Consider the following 26069-nt stretch of genomic DNA (forward strand, 5'->3'; position numbering starts at 1 on the left):
TGATTCCCGGATCTCGGAGGTTCTTCCGCCTTCGGGCGTCGCCCTGTGGCTGGGGAAGTACTACGCGGTAGGAAAAGCGAGGGTGGTATCAACGATGCCGACGTGGTCGGTTCCGGAGAGATGAGAGACGGATCTAGCGGTATAGGTGACTTGACGTCGCCGGTGGGTGCGTTCCCGAACCGGCGTTCCAGTTCCGCGAGTCGATCCTGGATTTCCTCGGAATTGCCAGGCTGCCGCGCAAATGCTATGAGCCGCGCGCGTTGCTCGTCCACCGTGCCGCTTCGGTCGAGTCCGAAATCGCCTAGGATGGTTTCTAGCTCCATCTTTTTACGATAGCTAATCCATGTGACGCCCATCGTTGCGAAGAAAATGATCAGGGATACGGCGACTGAGAATTAATTTGCTATGGCACGGGTCACGGAATCGAGTATACAATCGAAATTTAATTATTCTGATTTATTATTTTATTTAATTCTTTTATTATTTATTTCTTCTTTAATTATTTTAATTATTTTTATTTAATTATTCAATTATTTTATTTTATTTTATTTTATTTCGTTTTATTTTATCGAACTTTATTATTATCTATTATTTTATCGTATTTTTATTTGATTTTGTTTAATTATTGTATATTATTTTTCGATTTTATTTCGGCGTGTGTACTGGGCTTCTGCGTTTTTGAGATCGCGCAGGATCCGCTTTGTTTTGAATCGGCGACAGGATCACGCAGGATCCTCTGGGTACCCGTGGTATATATATATTTTTTTTTTCTGTATGAAAGGATCTTCCCGTTGAGCTCTTTGAAAGCGACGGCGAAAGAATTTTTCTCGGCACTGTCCTTGAAGGATATTATTAATTTCGAAAAATATTTAAGTGTCCTCGAAGGATGTTCTTGACCACGGCGGAAGGATCTTAGTCACTGACGTTTGCGAGAAGAAATATTTTTGCGACCGCGGAAAACTTGAGCGATGTGTGTCTAATGATAGTTCGTCGGAGATTGATTTTATGTTGCCCAGTGTAGCTTTATTTATTACTGCCCACGGTAGCAGCGGCGCAGCCGAGTGACAGATCGATAGCGGCAGAGGGCGTCCCTCTGCCGGCGTTGACGCGGGCGGAGATGCAGCGAAGCTAAGTTATGGCGGGAATATTTCTCGGGCGAATGCATGCAAAGCGACAGAGTGATAGCGGCAGAGAGCGTTCCTCTGCCGGCGTAAGCGCGGGCAGCGACGTCAAATTTCGAGCGGTGCAGCGAAGCTAATTTTTGGCGCGAATATCCCGCGTGGCGGGTGGAAAATTTTGTTGTCTCTTTCTCTTTGAATTATGCTTCGCCGCTGCCGTCTGTCGCCGAATTGGCGCGACCTATTTGCACTGCGAAAAAAAAACGTGGCCGTTGCCAAATATTCCCCCATAGAAAATTTATATATTTTTTCCCCCATATATATTATTATTTTTTTTTTCCAGGTATATATATTATTATTATATTTTCTCCCTATATATTTTATTATTTTTTTCTATGTATATGTCGGCGAGTTGGTTGCTAAGTGCAAATTTGGAAAGCTTGTTGCTATGGCAACAGAATTATTCGGCATGCTCAGGTATTGGTAGCCTGTAGGTGTCGCTGGCGCGCAGGCGCAATTACAGTTGAGTCGGTAACAGGAAAAGGACAGTAGACTGTCTGTTACTGAGTGAGGTCTGTTCGTCTGTCGCAACAATATGAGAGAGTGAGAGAGACAGCTAGAGATTGTCTAGGATTGACGTTTGAGTGAAAAGTAAGAAAATGTGAAAAGGCAAAAGGAAAAGTGACGTGAGGACAGATACGTTTGGAGTGCGCAGGCGGACAGAACTCGCTGGCTCGACTACGGTTAAATTAAATAACGGTTCCCTCCGACATCAGAAGTGGGATTCACCATAGCCTCGCGGGCATTCTGATAAAGTGATTGTCGGTCGATATTAAATTCAGTAGCGCATCGAAAGCTTGCGCAGCCGCGTGGTGCGAGACACCGGAGTCGTGATAGGCAGTCAAATGCACTGGTCGCGTGTTGAGCCGGACGGTTGCAAGTGTCATCATTGTCGGCCAGAAAATTTGGGGAAGAATGGAAGACAACAACAACAGCACACGGGCGGAACTGCGGCTGAAGTGCCAAGAGCTGGAGTGACGCGCTTCAGGCGTGATAACAGTGGTCACATTGTATCTGTGTGCACGAGATGGGTATCAGCGGCTGCGAGCGGCAGCGGCAGCTGCATGTAGAAGCGAGTTGATTTGTGTGATTCAACAGTGACAGTATCGGGTGAGCCCTTTCCAATTATTCTTCGATTTGGGAGCTCAGTGCGGTTAAGAGCAATTTCGGCAAATACAGACTTATATATTCAGTCTGCTTTAGAAATTCGCCTAAAAGACATGAATAGTGCAGAGTGTCCCCACACACATGGTTTGGACATAAAGTTGTTGGTTAAAGATGGGAATAGAGATGTGTTTGATGGCAATGTTGTGGAATACGATAGGTTGTGCTTAGAATATCGGGAGCAATATTCGAAAATGGTTTCGGACAGTGGCCTTTGCCGCTTATGTCATACCCTGTGAAGGAAAAATGTTTCTGTTGAAAAATAATTAAATAAAAAAATTACGAGTTGCCGTCTGTTTGGTCTGCCGTGCCGTTTGGTTTGAAGAGTGCATCTTCTACCTTCATCATGCAATTGTTAAGGCGTTTGGAATTTATCATGATTATTTGCGATAGTTTACATAGATGACGTGTTAATCATGGCAAACTCGGAAGAAAAGGCTTTCCGAAGGCTGAAGGTTGTATTAAATGTGTTGACTGTACCAGGGTTGTCATTTAACGTTACCAAATGTGGGTTTCTTGAACCTACTACGCAGTATCTGAGCTATGAGGTGTGCGGTGGAGAAATCAGACCCAATTCCTAGAAAATCCTTACGTTAAAGGTCCGTCCTTTTAATCGGTGCAATTAAGAGACCGTCGTAAGACCATTTATTGAATTGGTGCCTTATTTTCAAAAACGTGTGCCTCGATTTTCTCAGATCATGAGACAGATTCTTCGGCTTCAAGTATCTTTAAGTCATTATTTCATTCAGATGAGAGTTTTTAGTCTATACTTATTGCAAATGTAATCATTTCAAAAAAATTATCTGAACATTGATGGACATACTTGAAATCGTATGATTTTAAAATAGAGTAGAGGAAGAGAAAGCGCAAGGCAAATGTAGAATTCTTTTTGTGTGCAGAATTCACGTGACTGATTTCAACTCCGATAAATAAAAATAAAGTGACGGAAAAACGTGTGAACTTAGAATAGAAATCTCAAATGAATGACTGATCAACATCAGGATTCAGAATTTATTGATATAGTTTATAAACAACTGAAGATAATTGAAATTAAATTGAGTTACGAAGAGGAGTATTGAAGTATACAAAGAGGTGTGAGGCAATGTTATCTGCCAGTAGTGTCCCTTAAATTTGGTTGATTATTAATCAAGGTTATAAATCCGTTATGTATTTGGGTGGAAAAAAAAATAGACTCAGCAAGATTTATCAATATTGTTGGAAATGACTAAGTTTAAAGATTGTTGAAGGTTGTATCATGTGTAAAGTTTTAAAGTAATCATCTGGCTGGATACCAGGACCGCAGAGGTGATGGCAAGATGCTCTTGGCAGGGTGCAATTGCGGCGAACTGCACAGTTAGTAGTGCAACCAATGCAAGCCCTTAAGAGATGCCAATCGGACCCACCCTTTGGGCTTGATACCACCATATGACACAGAGAAAAGTATAAAGAAAAATTTAAAGTTACGTTTTGCCGGTTTGGTAAAATTATGCAAGGAAGAGCACTAAGTTTGATAAGGCAAGATTAATTTAAAATGGATAAATTGGAAATTGAAATTGTTACGAATGAGAGAGAAGAGAAAGAAAGAGATAAAGAAATGAAGATGGAGATCGGTACATTTTAAAATCCTTAACAAGCAAAAGAACTTATAATGCGCATGAGTTTTTGAGGGCATTGCCAAATAGACAAATAAGCAATGACGTTGATTGATAAAGATTTAGACGACTCAAGTGGAGATGCGTCTGATTCCCATGTGGGGAATGATGATATGGATGGCACGGTTGATGCCTTGGAATCCCAAGAGGGGATATAATGACCGCACCATAACAGAAGGAATTGTTATGGCGGGGGTAAGTGGAGACCGCACCATAACAGAAGGAATAGTTATGGCGGGGGTCAGTATGTGGGTGTATAAGGAAATACACCAGTTGATAAAGCTATGTAATTAGAGAAGTCTGAATTGAAAATTATGATTAAAATGAAGATGTAATTTGTTATGTTATCATGTTATCATGAAACCAAGATGCTTATTTTGTCTAAATGCCTCAATACTTATGTTTAGAAAATTAATGAAATGTTTGTTAACAATAAAATGTAACGAGTACTGAAATTTGAGAATACTGTGATTTAAAGTTAACACACGAGGACGTGTGATTTGTCAGGAAGGCCGTGTCGGATCACATGAAACAGGGCCTACTTTATTCCTATGGTCAGAATATGTGAAGCGGAGCCTTTTGAAAGATGAAGAGAGCTTGTACTCTATTGGTTTCGAAAGGTTATCCTGCCAAAGAAGACACTAGAAGTGTAAGCGAGAGATCGCCGACTGAGGCACTCGTTGGTGGAATCATTTATAAGGCTATGAGGGTCCAGAGAGACCGTGACGCAAGAGGTGCGTGTGAGCGTTGCAAAGTGTGCAGCAAGAGCCTGTATAAATTGATGAAGACATGTTGAGTAAGAGTTGTGGTAGTGAAGTGGCGAGAAGAAATAAAAGTAAAGCTTATTTGACATAAATGAAACAGTTAAAATGAAATGTTAAGTTGAGACAAAAGAGAGAAACAAGAGAGAAAAATAAATGAAAATTACTGTTGTGTTTAGAGCTATTAGAAGACACGTCACGCGAGGACGCGTGAAATGTCAGGATGGCCGTGTCGGCGAGTTGGTTGCTAAGTGCAAATTTGGAAAGCTTGTTGCTATGGCAACAGAATTATTCGGCATGCTCAGGTATTGGTAGCCTGTAGGTGTCGCTGGCGCGCAGGCGCAATTACAGTTGAGTCGGTAACAGGAAAAGGACAGTAGACTGTCTGTTACTGAGTGAGGTCTGTTCGTCTGTCGCAACAATATGAGAGAGTGAGAGAGACAGCTAGAGATTGTCTAGGATTGACGTTTGAGTGAAAAGTAAGAAAATGTGAAAAGGCAAAAGGAAAAGTGACGTGAGGACAGATACGTTTGGAGTGCGCAGGCGGACAGAACTCGCTGGCTCGACTACGGTTAAATTAAATAACGGTTCCCTCCGACATATATATATTTTCCTGACCAAAAAGTATCGGCTGGCGGGGCTTTAATCCGCCAAGATGACCAACTTTTCCGTCCTGGGCTGTCCCTGCTCCGGGCGCCATGTAAGGAAGCGTCTGGGCGGCCGGGGTGATCCTCAGCGGCCCAGAGTCCCCTCACAAAATTTATAATTTGTGAGACACCCAGAACGGAGAAGCGCCGATAATTTCTGGCCAGCTAACGGAGAAAATGGGGAAGAAATATGGTATGGGATTATCTGACCAGGGAAGGCTGGGCGACCCGGAATAATCCAGCGGTCAAGCCCGCGTCAGCGCTCGGAGGGATCCAGCAGCGAGACGAGTGGCCCGGAGTTATCCAGCGGCCACGCCCACGCTCGGAGTGATCCAGCAGCGGGGCGCCTTCGGGGCAGGACAAAGGCTCGGAGGGATCCAGCAGCCAAGGCCTGTGTCCACGCTCGGAGGAATCCAGCAGCGGGACCACTGACTCGGAGGAAAATCCAGCAGTCAGCCCCGAATCCTCGCCCGGAAGAATCCAGCGGCAGGATGGCTCAGAGGGCTCGGAGTAATCCAGCAGCCACGCCCACGCCCACGCTCGGAGTGATCCAGCAGCGCGGCGTCCGTTGGGGCAGGACAAAAGCTCGGAGAGATCCAGCAGCCGATGCCTACGTCCACGCTCGGAGGGATCCAGCAGCGGGACAGTTGGTTCGGAAAAATCCAGCGACCAACCCCAGATCCTCGCCCGGAGAAATCCAGCGGCGGGATGGCTCTCTGAGGGGCAGGGGGAAAAAGGGGACCGGCGGCCTCGCGGCAAATCCGGGCTCGGAAAGATCCAGCCGCCACGGGCTCCTGTTCCCGTCCGGCTTTTGCCCGCACCCGGAATTACTCCGATGCTACGGGAAAAGCGGGAGGGGAATTGGTCACTACCGGCGAGGGGCGCCGGCCCGCAAACGAAGGCAGGGAAAACGCACAATTTGATGCAAGCACATGGTTTTATTTCTCAATTAAAGTTACTGTGGCAAGGGGCGGGGTAGATCCCCAATATATTTAATGGCCGGCGGCCATGCTCACCCACGATTCGAAGCGGATGCCTTCGAAGGTCCTGCAGGATGTTTCACGAACACGCGGTTTTGCACTTAGACTTTTCACTCTGGAGCGGCACGACTTGCGCGGTTAAGAATTAGGCGAGGATTAAAAAATGACCTAATTCCTGAGTGTGGCCGTGACCTAGTTTCTGCCGGCAGCGCTGCCGCGATCGATCTTGGCGTTGCCGGGCTCTGCCACTATCGCCGACAGCGTTGCCACTTGCGCGCGTAACTTTAAAGCCTAATGCTTGTTTTGAATTTCCCTTCGCGGGGTTTATTTTGGCTTCATGCCGTTGGCTTCATGCCGGGTGATGTGTGTGTGTGTGTGCGTGTGTATGGCTTCGTGCCGGGGGTGTGTGTGTGTGTGTGTGTATGGCTTTGTGCCGGGTGGTGTGTGTGTGTGCGTGTGCTTAATTTTTAGTCTTATTTTTAGTCTTAATTTTAGTCTTAATTTTAGGAATCGTATGAATAAGTAATTATAAGCTTAGATTTTACGTATATACATATATATAGTTTTGGTGGCGACCGATCGTGTCGTCACAGCTGCTACAAAAGAAAATTTAACTGTTCCCGAAAGACACATTCATGCTACCACACACTCTTTCAACTATTGAGCATCATCATATCGCCATTTATGTGGGACTAATATTCGTAATGATTATTCATTTCGTTAAAAAATGGCAAGTAACTCAACAAAATCAACGAGGCCATACCACGTCTGCAACTACGACTACTCTCGCAACTTAACCGTTTACAGTCAACATTGATGATTGTTGACCATCCGTTCAACGGGCGGGAAAATGTACAATTTTCGTCAAGGAGAGAATTTCTCGCAGCTGCCACCAGCAATTTATTGATAAGATTGCATTTGGTCGCTGCCCACCAGCAATTTATTGATAAGATTGCATTTGGTCGCTGCCCATCTAGCTAAACAAACTCGGGAAACTCGCGATACCCGGGTCACACAGGTCCGCGCACACATGTGTTATCCCGGACCATAAACAGAATCCCGCGATCGGTCACGTACTTCACACCAGATGCATGCAGACGTCGCAGGAATTAGTTATCATTATCATTAGTGGTTCACATGGCTGTATCCAGCAGTTTATGTTTTTATAGGATAAACCCATGTAACCCAAAAGTAGACCTAAGTAAATATCCAGTTCAACCTCCATAAGAGCAAGGTCGCGTCGGCGGAGCTCCTCATAGCCATGGAGCAAGGATCCGCCGACATAGCTTTGGTCCCGAAGCCATGGATCGCCTCAGGCAATGTCATCGCCAGACTGAAGTCCGCAAATTACAATTTGCTAAATCCACCAACGGTAAGCAGGAATAGAACCGCCTTATGTCTCATTACAGCTCTGATGACCTGACCGTGGTGATGCTAGAGAGCGGGAGAAAGCGCCTTTTGGTAGCTTCCTGCTACATGGCACACGACAGAACGGCCCCACCAGAAGTACTCATGAGCTTGGTAGAAGCCAGAAACAAAAATGTCATTCCCCTTGGAGTCGTTCCTAAGAAAAGTGATATCGCAGGCGAAAAAAAGTGGCGTTTGGTAAATGAAAAACAACGAAGTTATAATTTTTTTCGATTAATTTCCCGATCGTTCCTATGGCAGCTATAAGATATAGTGGTCCGATTTTCATAAAACTTTTTCCAAAATTCTCGAATAATATACAATGGCTATATCTTAAAAATGATGGAATAATATTGAAAAACAGTTATAATTTTTTTTATAAAAATTTATCGAAAATTTGTATGGCAGCTATATGGTATAGTCGTCCGATCCGGCCCGTTCCGACATATATAGCAGTGAGAGTATATAGAAGACTATATGCAAAGTTTCATTCAGATAGCTTCAAAACTGAGGGACTAGTTTGCGTAGAAACAGACAGACGGACGGACGGACGGACAGACGGACATGGCTAGATCGACTCGGCTGTTGATGCTGACCAAGAATATATATACTTTATACGGTCGGAAACGTCTCCTTCACTGCGTTGCAAACTTCTGACTGAAATTATAATACCCTGCAAGGGTATAAAGATCAAATCGAAAGTTACGAGCCTCCGAGTCGGCCGACGTAAAGGAGCTACAGAGCAAACATAAAACTTTAAACGCGTTTTCTGGAAAACTACGTTTTTCAAGCTGGCGACCGTCCTATTTCAGTCAATTTTTAACGAATCTTAATGTTTTTTTTTTAATGCGCGTAATGAAGCTCTCCATGGAATAGACTACAATTATATTGATAGCTTATACATTGGATTTTTTATTAACAAAAACGTGAAGAAAATTTGTAGAAAAACAAAAAAAAATTTTTAAGTAGCCGTAATTTTTTTTATTTTTTATTTAATTTTTATAATTGTAGTCAATTCCATAACCACATTAATACTAAACAAGAACATCTTTGAATTTTTTGTTTTAGTCGATTTTTACGTCCTGCAGGACTGTCGCCAGAGGGGTACCTTTTTTTTGCAGAGGCTTACGTCGCCCTGTGTCCTGCTTCAGGACACGCTCTAAAAATGTTTTAAATTTTTGCTAAATCATCTTTAAACTATGATAAATATATGTGACAAGTTTGAACTTTCTATGTCTTTTCCTTTGTCCACAAAAATTCCAGAAAATGGCCTATTTTTTGGCCCAACTAAACAGAATGGACCCTTAAGGAAGGAAATCGACTTCTTGGGACACATCGTCACTCAGGAAGGAGTGAAACCAAATCCACCTAAAATTCAAGCCATTAAGGACTTCCCCTGCACAAAAACAACTGGAGAAATTAAGGGGGTCTTCTCATTCAAAAGCCGTTTTTTGGACCCTTTTTAAAAAAATTCTTATTTGAAAACGCAAAGAATAATTGAAAACTTTTTTTATTTATTGTATTCAAAAATGTTCAAAGTAACTAAAAAAGTTGTTCTTGCCTCGATACGAGGGTTGTTCAAAGAGTAATGAGACTTCAAACTTGGTGGTCGAAAAAAAAGGTGTCGTCCTGGCGGCCACGATTCAGGGTCTCCAGAACGTCCGAAATGAAAAATAAAAACGGGGTTATAATCAGAATAGATGTCATTTTCGGCTGACGGAACAGATTTTTTTTAAAAATTTTTAAAACAAAATGGCGGCCATTCAAAAAAAAAAATTCGATTTCGGGCGTTTTTTTTGTAGTTTAGTGTAAAAAAAAAATAGAAAAAAAATTTTTTTAAAAAATCTGTTCCGTCAGCCGAAAATGACATCAATTCTGCGTCGATTCCATTTTGTTTCATGAAAATCGGTTCAGTTGAACTGGAGATATCATGGCCGCCAGTTCGAAAAACGTGGTTTCGAGATAAACGCGTTTGAAGTTTGAAAAAAGGCTCATTTTGCATAGATCTTGCTTCACAAAAAAGGCTGTATCTTCTAAAGTATTTCGAATTTCTAAAAATCCTTTTGGAAACATATACACACCATCCCAAGCTATAAATAAATGCAAAAAAAAAAAAATCGAAAAAAAAAAGTTGCCCAATGAGAAGACCCCCTTAAGTAATTTTTAAGGGGGTCTTCTCATTGGGCAACTTTTTTTTCGATTTTTTTTTTTTTGCATTTATTCATAGCTTGGGATGGTCTGTATATGTCCCCAAAAGGATTTTTAGAAATTCGAAATACTGTAGAAGATACAGCCGTTTTTGTGAAGCAAGGTCTTTGTAAAATGAGCTTTTTTTAAACTTCAAACGCGTTTATCTCGAAACCACGTTTTTCGAACTGGCGGCCATGATATCTCCAGTTCAACTGAACCGATTTTCATGAAACAAAGTGGAATCGACGCAGAATTGTCACCATTCTCGGGTGACGGAACAGATTTTTTTTTAAATTTTTTTTATATTTTTATTTACACTTAACTACAAAAAAAAGCCCGAAATCGAAATTTTTTTTTCAATGGCCGCCATTTTGTTTAAAACAATTTTTAAAAAAATCTGTTCCGTCACCCAAAAATGACATCTATTCTGATTATAACCCCGTTCTTATTTTTCATTTCGGACGCTCTGGAGACCCTGAATCGTGGCCGCCAGGACGACACCTTTTTTTTCGACCACCAAGTTTGAAGTCTCATTACTCTTTGAACAACCCTCGTATCGAGGCAAGAACAACATTTTTAGTTACTTCGAACATTTTCGAATACGATAAATAAAAAAAGTTTTCAATTATTCTTTGCGTTTTCAAGTAAGAATTTTTTTAAAAAGGGTCCAAAAAACGGCTTTTGAATGAGAAGACCCCCTAAGACTATTAGGGTACTAGAGGAAATTCTTAAATGACTTCGCGAAAATAACTAAGCCCATAACAAGGCAGTTAAAAAGTATATATAAAAATGGAGACAAAAACTGTTACTAATGTCATCACAAAAGAACGTCTGGGCCGATTTGGCAAAAAAAAATGTTCAGTTGTTTGTAACTGCCAGAAAAAGGTTATTACATAAGAAAATTTTGGGAAGTCCTTCCGGAAAAGTCGCTAGCGGCTCAACAGATGTACACACTGTTGTGTGTAAAATTCTGAAACACCCTACAAAGATCATAGCTGCGTTGAAAGGTGTATCAATGAACTCGGAAAAAAAATATTTAAACAAAAAAATCGAGCTAACGAAGCATTACCAAAGTGAGCTTAAACAATTGGACGTAATGCCTGCTGTTAGACGATTAAGTTTTGGACGGCGTTTACGCAATGCAAAAAGTAATCAGAATTTCCGAAATAGTCGGACGCAAGAGGAACGTACAGAAATAAATGCATCGATACGTGCCCAAATGGCACAACTTTGCGCTGCACAAAGACCACCTCAAGCCCGACAAAATAATAGAGGAAGGCGAGCCGCAAATGAAAATTTGAATCGCGCTGCATTCGCATACAATTCTGAAACATCCTACAAGGATCTTACCTGCGTGTTTATTGGTTCATTGTCTGTCGTATGTCATTGCAATGCACTGAAGTTTGGGTTGGGAACCCCCGGCTTATGCTGTGCAGGTGGCAAAATTAAATTGCCCGTTTTGGGAGAGAGCCATTGTATTCGCTACTATATGGAAACTCAGCCCAATCAAATAGTTTCCTAAAGCTTGCAAAAAATATAACGGATGCTTTCAAATGACATCATTTGGAGCCGAGGTTGTTCAACAATCTCTTTATTATCAAAATGAACAACTCACATTTTTTCGAAATTGCATCCCAACATTCTGATTCAAGGGAAAATTCGCCACCAAGCGGGCGCCATCGTTACTGAAGGACACGCGGCCAACATCGGTTGTTTGACCATTCTCCCAGCTTCTTATGTTGGAAGCCCGCGCCATATGCATGAGTATGCTCAAGATGCTATGACGTATGTCAGGAATTACGGGCGCCCGGATTTATTCATCACCTTTACATGCAATCCGAAATGGCCCGAAATTACCAATTTGTTGCTTCCAGGACAAACATCCAGCGATCGACCTGACATCACTGCACGAGTATTCAAGCAAAAGATCACAGTACTTATGGATTACATTGTTAAGCAGAAGATTTTTGGCGCAGTTCGTTGTTGGATGTACTCGGTTGAGTGGCAGAAGCGTGGCTTACCACATGCGCACATTCTGCTCTGGATGTTCGACAAGATCCGACCAGATCATATTGATTCGATTATTTCATCGGAAATACCAGATAAACAAACTGATCCCGAGGTGCATTCCCTTGTGACAACGAGCATGATCCATGGCCCTTGCGGAGTCCACAACCCAGAGTCAGTATGCACGGAAAACGAAACTGCACAAAACTATTTCCCCGTCCGTTGACGGCTGAAACAATCAGTGGAAACGATGGATATCCATTGTATAGGCGTCGTTCTCCAGATGATAACGGCAAATGGATCGAATTAATAGTGAAACGTAACGAAACAAACGTAACAGTAATCGTGGATAACCGCTGGATCGTTCCATATTGCCCGCTTTTGTCGAATACGTTTTCAACGCATTGCAATGTTAAGTACTGCAACTCTATCAAATCCATCAAATACGTTTGCAAATATGTGAACAGAGGGAGCGACATGGCGGTGTTTGGCATTGCTGATCCGAATGCAAACGACGAGGTGACGAAATTTCAACTTGGACGCTACGTTGTAACGAGGCTTTTTTCATTTCCGATTCATGAACGTTACCCGACTGTCGTGCACTTATCTGTTCACTTGGAGAACGGACGCGAATGCAGCGCAAAAAACAGAACGGTCACCAGAGACAACGTTGACAAATGTCTTTTCAACATGCGAAAGCGATCCGTTCGCAAGGACTTTACTCTTTTCTGAGATGCCACGCTATTATACATGGAACGCTGCATCGAAGAAGTTTCAACGCCGGAAGAGAGGTGATGCTGTTGCTGGCTTTACTGATGTCTATTCGACTGATGCGCTCGGAAGAATATACACAGTTCATCCACGTCAAGACGAATGCTTCTATCTTCGCTTGCTTTTGGTGAAGCCCTACATCCTTCGAGTCGCTGCGTACTGTGGATGGTGTGCGCCACTTTTCGGGAGGCTTGCCAACGTTTGAACTTGCTCGAAAACGATACTCATTGGGACTCAACGCTCGCCGAAGCCACTGTTTCTGCGTCAATGAATCAAATCCATACATTATTCGCAATAATCATAGCTACGTGTCATCCGTCGAACCCGACCGCATTGTGGGACAAATACAAGGAGCAAATGGTGGACGATATATTGAACAGAGTACGCAGAGTAATTATACTCTTGGCATTAACGAAGATATGTACAACGAAGCATTAATACGGATCGAAGACATGTGCATGCTCATGTGCGGCAGTCTACTATCGACATTGGGAATGCCAGCGCCAAATCGTTCAGTTCACGATACTTTCAATCGAGAGTTTCAACGGGAGCAACACTTCAATCAGGATGACCTGGCCGAAATGTGCCTCTTTTGAATGTCGAGCAGAAGAAAGTGTACGATTCGATAATGAAGGTTGTTGACAATTAAACGGGAGGCTTAAACTTTATCGATGCTTATCGTGGGACATGACATTCGTCATTTCGTTGATTCTGGCAACGATTCGGTGGTCGTTGCATCATCTGGCATTGCTGCTACATTGTTGGAAGCCGGTCGAACTGCACATTCCGCTTTGAAGATACCCAAGAATCTTCTGACGGTTGACCAGCCAACGTGCAAGAACGCCAAATCATCATTTGGTATGAATTCACGATGGCGCATAAACGAGCTTTGGAGGCAGTTGACCGAACGATTAAGGAATTTCGAAGTGATTCGAAACTATTTGGTGGGGCTTTAATATTGCTGTCCGGAGATTTTCGTCAAACGCTTCCCATCATCCCGAAATCTACGGCTGCCGATTAAGTTAATGCATGCCTAAAATCGTCTTCTTTGTGGCGATATGTCAAGAAGTTTAAATTGACCACGAACAGTCGCATTGCAGAATGACCCATCCGCTGCTGAATTCTCGAGCAATGGTGAAATTCCTCTTGATGTTTCGACTGGACTTATATCGTTCCCAGCTAATTTTTGCGAGTTCACATCATCACAAAAGTGTTTCCCGACATGGCTCAAAATTATAAAAATCTCGATTGAGTTAGTGAACGGGCAATACTAGCAGCGAAGAATAAGGACGTAGATAGTTTGAATTTCGTTATTTAAAGTCAAATCGTTGGAGAACTGCATTCATACAGATCCGTTGACAGCGTGACCGATCACGTTGTTTTTTCATAATGTTAATAAAAAAAAGTAGTTCACCTATTCCCACTCTCCCCTATAGTGGTCCGATTTTCATAAAATTAAAACCGAAAATGTATCGAACATTTGTATGGCAGCTATATGATATAGTCGCCCGATCCGGCCCGTTCCGACATATATAGAAGTGAGAGTATATAGAAGACTATATGCAAAGTTTCATTCAGATAGCTTTAAAACTGAGGGACTAGTTTGCGTAGAAACGGACAGACGGACATGGCTAGATCGACTCGGCTGTTGATGCTGATCAAGAATATATATACTTATAGGGTCGGAAACGTCTCCTTCACTGCGTTGCAAACTTCTGACTGAAAATTTAATACCCTGCAAGGGTATAAAAATGTCACAACAAATTTGAATTACCAGTGTTCTATTATTACTTTCGGGTTATATGAAGTCATGAAATTGCGGCGAGACAAAGTTTGCCGGGTCTGCTAGTTTAATTATAACATATTTTAAGTTTATATAATTTATAAATTGTTGTGGAAGTACTTGGAAGTATTTATACATTTAAAGCCATCTTACTTAAAAGGGTAATAAATATTCTTACCTTGTTCGCGAAGAACTTTAACGGCTTCTAGAACCCGTTTCGTGTAAATACATGGTTCATAGTTGTCCATCTCAGCTTCAACCACATTACAAACTCGTGAAGATCGCCCCTGAATAGCACCTGCAGTTGAGCGCAAGTCCCTGGCATCGCCAACTTGTAATGCCATAACACATTTATTAACATCTTCAAGAATATGGTTTTCGGATACTGCCAAAAAGTCATCAATTGTCGTAATATCATCGACGGCCTCTGTAAGAATTCGAACTTGTACTTCCCAAGCTTGGCGATAAGTTGTCATGTTCTCTTGGGCTACTTTAGAATTAGGTCGTACAGTAAAAATAGATGCTGCATTTATTACTTGAGGGCATAGGCTTTCAATTTGGGCAACAGCATATCGAACCATTTTAACACCATCTTCATTGCTAGACATGCTGCATACTAGATTGGTAAAAATCTCAGCTTTTTCTCGAACTTTCTTTTCATTGCCGGTCTTTGCCGCTTCAATTAAATCAATGAGAGGTGTCGTAGTTTCCAAAAACGAGTCTGAAACATGATCAACAACTGCCTTTCGTAATTGTCTTCGCAAATCACGGGTTTTCCTACACATTTGATCGATCGCTCGGGCAAGACCGGGACTATTATCCTTTTGACTCATCTTTTTTGAACAAAAAAGTATATCATTTAGCCAACATTTAATGTATTTAAAGGAATAAATATACTTACGTTTGACATATATTCGGAGAGCAAATCTTGTAACGCTTGTCGCACAGCATTACATTCGGCAACAATTCTCTCTCGACGTTCATCTCTGGTACAGTCTGCATCAGCCATTAAAGCAGCCGCACTTATAATACTCTCTAAACGTTCTTCAAGCAATTGACGCGAACGCTGTTCGCTATATGTCATGGGATCCATTACGATTCCTTCCTATAGTATTATAAAAAAAATATGTTATTGCAGATAATATTAGAAAATTGTTTTTGATCCAAAATTCAGTCTAATGAAAGCATATGCGACCCTATTATTATTCTCACTTAATTCGAAACGGGCCGGATCGGATGACTATATGATTAAGCTGCAATAGCAACGATTGAAAAATTAACAAACAAAATTTTAACTTTCGATCCGGAAATAAATAGAAAAAAATATAGCCTCGCATGTTTTCAATACTTTGAAATTTTGTTTTTAATTTTATAAAAAAAATTAAAACATTCAAGGGTCGCTAAAATAATACTCCATCCCAAAGATCACAAAATGCACACGTATATGTACCTGGACCTACATTTAACAACGGATTGACCGTTTACATACAATAGTTCAACAATAGTGTTTATGACAGGTACCTATATTAAGTTAAGGATTATCCGATAAGGTTAATAAACGTTTAGGTTTATGACAAGTGCAGTTCTTGCATAGCCCTTAAATTGTATCAATAAACCTGTTCAGAACCTAAGCTAGAAGATCAGCCTTCCCTAATTCAATATATGCATAATCTTATTACTTGTCACCTATGTACCTGCATGCAGTAAAGTAAAAAAGGTTAATACCAGGAAAAGTCATTGCCGATTTATTATTGTATTTCAATTCACGGATTAGTATTTCTAAGACAATTGCTAATTGAGAACATATACTAGTGCAGCTTTCTTTATTGTGTGTATTTTTAATTAACGAAAAATAATGTAAAAGACAAGTTACAGCGTGTTTTTAAACATTTAATCTGACAAATTCTAGTGTTTGTTTAACATACCATTTGAAACATTTCTTTAATATTTAATAAATATTTTCAGTTTTTTATTTGGGCGACATTTTGTCTAGCACGCTTTTAAAAATTATTGCCAATGTATTTCAATCTCCTCTGCAGATCATCTTCAGGGGAATTAGCTTATTATCTGTGTGAGTTCCTAACCCAATGGTGGACAGTAATTGTTAAATAAGCTGATACCCCAAAAGGATCTACTTTGGAACAATATTTACTTATTTATTTATATAAGGGTCCATTCTGGTTAGTTATGCAAAAAAAAATAAAGTTAAAAAGTTATGAGCCTCCGAGCCGGCCGACTCAAAGCAGGTACAGAGCATACATAAAACTTTAAGGGGGGACATCTGAGTAACTTTTTTTAAAAATCGAAAAAAAATTTTTCGCTTAAAAAATTCTTTAGGGTCTTAAAAATAACATACCAAAAGATAGAGTCTGGCAAAAGTGTCTAAGTGTCGAAATTTTCCATTCTGCGCCGATGCCTTACATGTATTTATATACGATTTTAAAACTTTAAAAGCGATTTTCTCAAAACCACTTTTTTTGAGTCGGCCGGAAACATAACTCGAACAAATCTTAACCGATCGATCTGAAATTTTGACAGTATATTTAAAATACCTTTGTCTATCAAAGTGCGATCACGTGCGATTTTGTGCTTACTATTTTTTTATCAACAATTTTGTGACTTTTTCGTGGTATTTAAAAAAATTTTTTAATCACTCACCATTTTGCAAAAAATCAATATATCGAAAAAATCCTACGTGTGTCGATAGCTGTTGATGTATAGAAACTAACAAAACTAGATTTTTTGTTCTAGATCAAAAATTAAAGACGTTAGCTTTCCGGTCACGGACCCTCTTCAAAAAAAAGGGCCTAGAAAGAAACTGTGACAAAGAGCTCCAAGACTACGAATTCCGTCGATGTAAGGACTCTAAATGTCAATGAGCTGCTACAAAAGAAAATTTAACTGTTCCCGAAAGACACATTCATGCTACCACACAGTCTTTCAACTATTGAGCATCATCATATCGCCATTTATGTGGGACTAATATTCGTAATGATTATTAGCATTATTCATTTCGTTAAAAAATGGCAAGTAGTTCAACAAAATCAACGAGGCCATACCACGTCTGCAACTACGACTACTCTCGCACTCAACCGTTTACAGTCAACATTGATGATTGTTGAGCATCCGTTCAACGGGCGGGAAAATGTACAATTTTCGTCAAGGAGAGAATTGCTCGCAGCTGCCACCAGCAATTTATTGATAAGATTGCATTTGGTCGCTGCCCACCAGCAATTTATTGATAAGATTGCATTTGGTCGCTGCCCATCTAGCTAAACAAACTCGGGAAACTCGCGACACCCGGGTCACACAGGTCCGCGCACACATGTGTTATCCGGGACCATAAACAGAATCCCGCGATCGGTCACGTACTTCACACCAGATGCATGCAGACGTCGCAGGAATTAGTTATCATTATCATTAGTGGTTCACATGGCTGTATCCAGCTGTTTATTTTTTTATAGGATAAACCCATGTAACCCAAAAGTAGACCTAAGTAAATATCCTTTGACCCAAAAACATGCATATAAACCCCATTCAATATCCAATAAAATCAGTACGAAAAGAACTCTTTGCGTATTCACTTCTCCGCAGCCCAATTTGTATTGTACTTATTGCGGCGGCTATTGCCACTGGTACTGAACCTGAGGCACGCAGCAAAAACTATTTCAGCATTAGGATTTAATCTGAATCCGCACAGGGTGTGTATAGGTGGTATAGGCTTCCCAAATCGATAAAATAAAGTAAAGGTACGCGTTTTATATTAAATAATAGCAATTGAGGACACTTTGGGGCTAGAATATACAAAAACAAGAAAGGAAGCTAACTTCGGCACGCCGAAGTTTGTATACCCTTGCAGATTGCAATTGGATCATTAAGAATCGAGCCGTTCTGGTTAAATAATTTTAAAAAATATATAAATGAAAATATTTAAAAGTTGTATATTTATACATAGCTTATGTTTACGCCAGGAGGCCCCTGCGCCCCCTCTGCCCACCGAGCGTCCAAAAGCTTAAGCGCTCCCAGCTTAGCAAAGCTCGCCCGCTCTCCGCTCCTCGGTATTACCGATCGCACGCTCCCGTGTTCCCGATCGTCGCTCGCTTCTAGGGACGGCGCTCTAATTTACGGTTCTCCCGCTCTCGCGCTGTTAAGCTGGGCTTCTCGGCCGGCAGCGGGCCCTTAGGCTAAGCTAAGTTTAGTTCCAAATTGAATGCGAAAATATATGTATGCTACGGGCACTCCGCCGATGTCATTTTTTCGACCCCCGAATTTTCTGCGTTTTTCTACTTCGTGGGATAAACTTTTATTGATCCTTTTGCGGAGGATTTACCAGCCACCCCACTCCTAAACAGCTTAAATATAATGCTGAAAACACACACAAAACAAAGTTTCATAACATTTTACCTATACTTATTATGTAAACAGTTTGATAGTTACAGTTTTACATTCCTAGCTTTACATATTCTCTACATTTACCGATCGCTTCTATGGCAGCTATATGCTATAGTTGTCCGATTTTCATTATATTTATACTAAAATTCTCAAATAATACCAAAAGCTCATATCTCAAAGTAGATTAAAATATGTTGAAAAACAGTTATAATTTTTTCTATTCATTTCCCGATCGTTCCCATGGCAGCTATAAGATACGGTCGTCCGATTTCTATAAAATTAAAATCGAAATTCTGAAATAAGACAAAATGGCCATATCTCAAAAATGATGCAAATATTTTGAAAAACAGCCAAGTTATAATTATTTTTCTGAAAAATTATCGAACATTTGTATGGCAGTTATATGATATAGTCGTCCGATCCGGCCTGTTCCGACATATATAGCAGTGAGAGTATATAGAAGACTATATGTAATGTTTCATTCAAATAGCTTTAAAACTGAGGGACTAGTTTGAGTAGAACGGACAGATGCTTTTGATGCTGATGCTGATATATACTTTATAGATCCGAAAAGGTCTTCTTCACTGCGCTGCAAACTCCTGACTGAAATTATAATACCCTGCAAGGGTATAAAAACGCCAACTATTTTGGGCGTGCTTCGAGCTTTTGGCGCCACATTTTAAATGGGCATGGGTAGCGTATACCTCCGCCTTAAAAAGCGCCACCGCGGGGATAAGGATGCTCACACCCTGAAGGCAGATGTGGTGGAGAAGGATCTAGGTCTGGAAAATGAAAAATGAAATGGAGAAATGACGCTGTATGAGTCCGACGAAGAGAGGACGGTGACCTGACCGTAGTAGTCAACCCGTTGTATGGAGGTGAGCCCAGTACCCATGACACTCAGGGTGCTGCAGTTCAACCTCCATAAGAGCAAGGTCGCGTCGGCGGAGCTCCTCATAGCCATAGAGCAAGGGCCGCCGACATTGCTTTGGTCCCGGAGCCATGGATCGCCTCAGGCAATGCCATCGCCAGACTGAAGTCCGCAAATTACAATTTGCTCCATCCACCAACGGTAAGCAGGAATAGAACCGCCTTATGTCTCATTACAGCTCTGATGACCTGACCGTGGTGATGTTAGAGAGCGGGTAAAAGCGCCTTTTGGTAGCTTCCTGCTACATGGCACACGACAGGACGGCCCCACCAGAAGTACTCATGAGCTTGGGTGCAGACGCCAACGCGCACCACTGCGTAGGGGGGAGCCCCGACATAAACGACAGAGGTGAGTCCCTCTTAGACTTTATACTCTCAAACAACCTGAGTATAGCAAACGTGGGGGAGAAACAAACCTTTGTAGGTCCCACCTCCTCAAAAGTGCTATATCTTACTCTTGTAAGGGGACAAGGTACTTTGGTAACAGAATGGAGAGTCCTTGAGAGACCATCCTTCTCAGATCATAAGTACATACTGTTCCAATACGCATTTGAACACTCTCCAAAACAATCAGTCTTCAGGAACCCCCGGAATACTAACTGGGGACAGTTCAAGGAGACTATCGCGACACGGCTCGCGATCTCTCCAGGCATAGTAGAATCCGCGGAAGACATAGAAAAGTCCCAAGAGACCCTCTCCAAAGAACTGCTGGATGCGTACCACGCATCATGCCCTATATCGGACACGAGAAAGAGGACCAGGCCACCCTGGTGAAATAAGAACCTTTCACTCCGACCCAAAAAACTCAAAGAATTCTTCAAAATCGCCAAGCAGGCGAAAGATGACATCATCAATGAGGAATACAAAGTCCTACTTAGGGACTACAAAAAGGAAATACGCAAGGCGCAGAGAAACTCATGGAGAAACTTCTGCTCCAATACAGAGACTGCCTCGGAAACGGCTAGACTCTGGAAGCTGCTATCGAAGCAGCCAACCATACAGAGTAAGCTCAAACGCGACGACGGACAGTGGACTAAGGGCAGCGAAGAGGCCCTAACAGCACTAATGCATGCGCATTTCCCAGGGTGCACTGAGGTACCCAATGCAAATAAGCACCAGGACCTACCAACTGGAGAAGAGCATCTCCCAAAAGATCTAATATCCTCTAGTAGAATCCATTGGGCTATAGACTCCTTTGCGAGGATAAAAGCACCAGGACTAGATGGATTATTCCCAGCCATGCTGCAGGCGAGGCTGATCACCCGATGGCTCTACGCTATATATACAGCTTGTTTAAGCACGGGCTATATCCTTATCCAATGGAGGACCTCTCGGATTGTCTTCCTGCCCAAAGCAGGAAAGGGCAGCCACATGAGCCCCAAGGATTACGACCGATGGGCCTCAACTCATTCCTACTTAAAAGGCTGGAAAAGCTGCTGGACCTATACATCAGGAACGATGTAGGGAGACAAATGTCGACCAACCAGTACGCCTACACGAAGTGGAAATCAGTGGAGACGGCACTACATTCGTTGGTAGCCACCATTGAGAGAGCCCTAAACAATAAGGAATATGCACTTGGAGTGTTCGTGGACATATCCGGGGCATTCAACAACGTTAGCACGGACGCAATAATGGATCGCCTAGAAGCGACCAACTCGTAACCCGCTATCAACTTGTGGATAAAAAATCTTCTAAGTTGCCGGCGGGTACAATCAGATTGGGGCACCGATTCCATGGTTATTCCCCTCTTATGGAATCTGGTGGTAGACGACCTAATCAAGAGATTCGAGAGGAAAGCACCAAAGATAACAGCTTATGCGGATGACATAAGCATAATTATCACGAGAATCTGTCCATCGACCCTCAGCTAGATCATAGAAACAACGTTAAGGGAGATATGTGAGTGGGCGGAGAAGGTAGGACTCAATATCAATGCGGATAAGACGGACCTTATTCTCTTCACCAAGAGATACAAGCTGCCGCAATGGATCCCCCGAAAATTAACAAAACCAGGCTGACCCCGTAAACACAAGTTAAATACCTCGGCATTGTACTTGACAGCAAGCTAACGTGGAAAGCCAATGTAGTAGAGAGGATAAAAAAGGCCACCATAGCGCTATATGCATACAAGAAGATGCTTAGCAGCACATGGGGCCTCTCACCCGCTCTAATGCATTGGGTCTACATATCGGTGGTGCGTTCGATTCTGCTGCATGGAGTTTTAGTGTGGTGGCAATCCATGGAGAAGAAAACGTATAATAAGCTTATGGAGAGAACCCAGCAGCAGGCACTGCTCTGCATATTAGGGGCGCTGAGGCCAACCCCCGCAAAAGCACTCGAAACCATAATCGGTATAAATCCCCTAGATATCCAAGCGCAACTGACAGCAGGAAAGGCGGCACAACGTCTGGTTGCATCAGGAAACTGGTCGCTACAAGGCTTCGGGCACAGTTCAATTGGTCGAGACATGAGCAGTACATCTAACTACATGATACCCAGAACATGCCCGGATTAAACACAACAGTATTTATGGGACCAAATGACTGGAAGTCAGGCCTGGACCATGCTCAATACCTCAAGTTATACACCGACGGCTCCAAGATGGATGGAGAAGTTGGAGCGGGCATACCGCAACCTGCAGAATATCAAAAATCATGTGCAAAGAGCACAACGAGAAACTCACCCACTACGTGCAGCATCTTCCACGGAAGGACTGCAGAATGTTAGTGGGTATTCTTACAGGTCACTGCCTGTCTGCTGCACATGCAGTCAAGCTGGGTATTACCGACAACGTCAAATGCCGGAAATGTTATGAATCCGAGGCAATCGAAACCTTTGAGCATCTCATTTGCAAATGTCCGGCCCTAAAGAGGGCAAAAATGAGATACCTAGGCCTCCAGTTCTGGCATCGCTAGAAGATGCCACCAGGAGGAAGCCAGGCGAACTCCTTGCCTTTGCGAAAAAAACCCTGATATTCAAGGATCTCGAAACCCGCATAAACAGTCTCTAGGTCCATCCAACACTTTCCCCGGATAGCTATGGGCGATATTGGCCGTCCGGTCTAACATAACCTTGTTCCTCGCCAAGTTTGTTTTCATTTTCGTAGTGTTGGTCAAATTTTCACTGTTAAGAAGAAGAAATCAGAGTATAACTGAAAAACTATCTCCTAAATATCGCCAATTATATAAATTTATACATTTGTGAGGAACGGTTGGGATTAAAAAAAAAAAGTGAAACTCGTCTTCCCACAGAGCTGCGTTAAAGAGCATCCAAACTGCAGATCGATCAGCTGTGGCTCATGAAAACGTAAACAAAGGCTGTCGAATGGGCTGTCGCAAAATAAAATGGAGTAGTTACCAACTATTTTGGCTGTTCTACAACATCAAAATCTTAGATTGCGACAGGTTTTTATGTCGCTAAATGTAAATGACGACGACGACTTGAAAGATCTCCTTCAACTTTACCTTACCAAAGAGCAAATTCCACGAAGAGTGTGGATGGTGGTAGGAGCTACCAAAATTTAATTAAATACAGATTAAATATGATTTGCATATTAAATAGAAGCGATTCGGAACATTTTGAGAGAAGGATGTACCGGAAAACAACGATGAGTTCTGTAAAGAAAGCTTTCGGATGGAGAAGCGTACCTTTTCCTTTTTGGTGGACCGCCTAGAAGTTCTCCGAAAGAAGGATACTAACTGGCGAGCTGCAATTTCTTTGGAGAAGAGGATTGCTATCGCCTTGTACACCTTGGGATCATCCTCGGAGTATCGTTCCATTGGAAGGCTATTCGGTGTTGCACAAAACACTTTGTGCAAAATACTCTATAAATTTTGCCGGGCTGTCATTGCCGAGTTTGCCGGTGAATTCATGTCCCCTGACTATTTAACTCTCGAAAAAGTTGAGGAGTGTGTCAGGGGCTTTGAACAAATTGGATTTCCCCAATGTCTAGGAGCAATTGGTAATCAATCAATTCATTAATCAGTTCACGTACATATATAAAATATATATATATCTATATTCTAGATGGTTGTCATATCGAAATAAAACCATTGTCAGCAGATGCAGTCGACCATCCGAACTATAAAGGTTGGTACTCAATAGTACTATTCGCTCTTGTGGATTACAGGCAAGTTACCTGCTCTTTAGATGTTTTATAATCTGCTAATTGTATTAAATTGTATATTAACTATAGGTACAGATTCACCTATGTAAACATCGGCTCTGCAGGGCGTTGCAACGACTCAACTATTTTTCAAAAGTCTAGCTTTGAAAGGGAATTGGGGTCGTCTACATTAACTCGGGAAAAATCAAAGGAAATCTGTGCCGTACAAGTTCCGTAGCTACTTATTGGAGACTCAGTTTTCCGATTTTCCCAAACGCTGATGGAACCATACCCATTTTCGACGACCGCGAGCATAGAAGAGCGCACATTAAACTACAATTTGTCCAAAGCTAGGCGAGTTGTAGAAAATGCTTTTGGACATTTAAAGGCCAGGTTTCGATTTGTTGGAAAGGGACTTGACAGCCACTACAAAAACAATAATGCAATTGTTCTAACCTGTTGTATTTTGCATAACATTTTAAGTGAGCACAACAGCGCTCTTAATGATAATTGGCAACTGGCTGCCAGTGACCTTCGTGAACAACCCAATCGAACCAACATGTGTGCAGATTTTAGCCAGCCTGCTGAAAAAGTTAGAGCAGCAATTGCTCAATATTATTTTTTTTTTTATTGCAAGACGTTGATGCACTATGTACAATACATATCAAGTGGAACTTGCGACACCAAGCACGTGCTTGTTAATGTTAGCAGTTAGTAGGCGCGAGGGAAATTAATCGAAAAGAATGCGAGCAACTACTACTGGCGTGCTGGTGGATTGGTTGCTTGCATGCATGGGTTAAGATTAAAGTTTTTAGTTTTGGGAGGCTATCAACATTACAAGTTATGGTGTGCAAATCAAAAAGTTCATGCATTTCAAAGAAAGTTCTACAGTGGGGCAAAACTAATGGTAAAAAGGATCTAGTGTTTTTTATTGGTACGTGAAAATTAAGCTGACCCAGCAAGTCAGCACTTTTCACATCACCACGGATTAAGTAATGTAAGAATGTAATACCTAGCATGGTTCTACGATTAGATAAAGAGGGTAAGTTAATTAGTAAGAGGCTACTAGAATAAGACGGTAACCTCTGGTTTGCATCCCAGTTTAAGCCGCGTAAAGCGATAAAAGTTCTTTTGAACCGATTCTATGCGTTTACTATGGACGCCATACTGAGGGCTCCAAACGCCGGATCCATATTCTAAGATAGGACGAACAAGTGAAGTATACAAAGATTTTGTAACATTGGGGTCATTGAATTCCTTCGACCACCGTTTGGTAAATAAAGTAAACAATAGGGGACCCAAATGACTCCCTTGCGGGATGCCAGATGTAACCCTAAGAACATTAGATAGTGTATTTTAAAAAAGGACCTTTTGCGTCCTGCCATTTAGATAACATGAGATCCAATTAAAAAGATCAACCGGAAATCCCATTAAATCGAGTTTCCGAACAAGAAGAGAATGGTTAACAGAGTCAAAAGCTTTACTGAAATCAGTATAAATTACATCTGTCTGAAAGTTATTTCGGTAGCCCTTTATAATAAAGTGAGCTCCAAAAGATTGTTTGTAACTGATCCTCGCCTAATAAAATCATGTTGACATGGAGAAATAATTGACCTACACATGTGCTGCAGATGAGGAGTAATAACATTTTCGAACAGTTTAGGGATTGCCGACAACTTAGAGATACCTCTGTAATTGTTGGCATCCAATTTGCTACCTTTTTTGTGGAGAGGAATAACGAATGATTCCTTCCAAATAAGGGGAAAGTGGGAGGTTTCTAAGGATAAGGTAAACAATTTAAGAACGGGATTGCACAGGGCTTCGGCACACTTCCTAAGCACACAGCCTGGTATTCCGTCGGGACCTGGTAAAAAACTAGCTTAACACGATGAAGATCTATAAGAAGAGAGCTTTCGTTTAAGGTAGGACTGAAGATTTGGTTCGATTTGAGGATTATGTAAGAATAAGCCTGATTTGGGTCTATTAAGTTAGAGTAAGTGGTTTCAAAAAACTGAGCAAAAATACCGGCTATTGCCTGATCATTATCTGCTGTTGTATTATCAAAAGAGAGCGAGGACGGATGAGTAATGGGTTTACGC

The 26069-nt window shown here is 41.8% G+C and overlaps 1 protein-coding gene across 3 annotated transcripts in view; it reads right to left on the minus strand.

Annotated features, from left to right (window-relative positions):
* LOC138928989 (rabankyrin-5) overlaps positions 1-26069 on the minus strand; it is a 280025-nt gene that overhangs the window by 224840 nt on the left and 29116 nt on the right. For all 3 annotated transcript variants that reach the window (XM_070287395.1, XM_070287391.1, XM_070287392.1), the window contains exons 2-3: positions 15442-15645; positions 14719-15373 (exon numbers count right to left, since the gene is read on the minus strand). In XM_070287395.1, the coding sequence (XP_070143496.1) occupies positions 14719-15373; positions 15442-15645 (859 nt within the window). The remainder of the gene's footprint in view (positions 1-14718; positions 15374-15441; positions 15646-26069) is intronic.

Source organism: Drosophila kikkawai, chromosome 3R, assembly GCF_030179895.1.
Source record: "Drosophila kikkawai strain 14028-0561.14 chromosome 3R, DkikHiC1v2, whole genome shotgun sequence".
Taxonomy (NCBI): Eukaryota; Metazoa; Arthropoda; class Insecta; order Diptera; family Drosophilidae; genus Drosophila; species Drosophila kikkawai.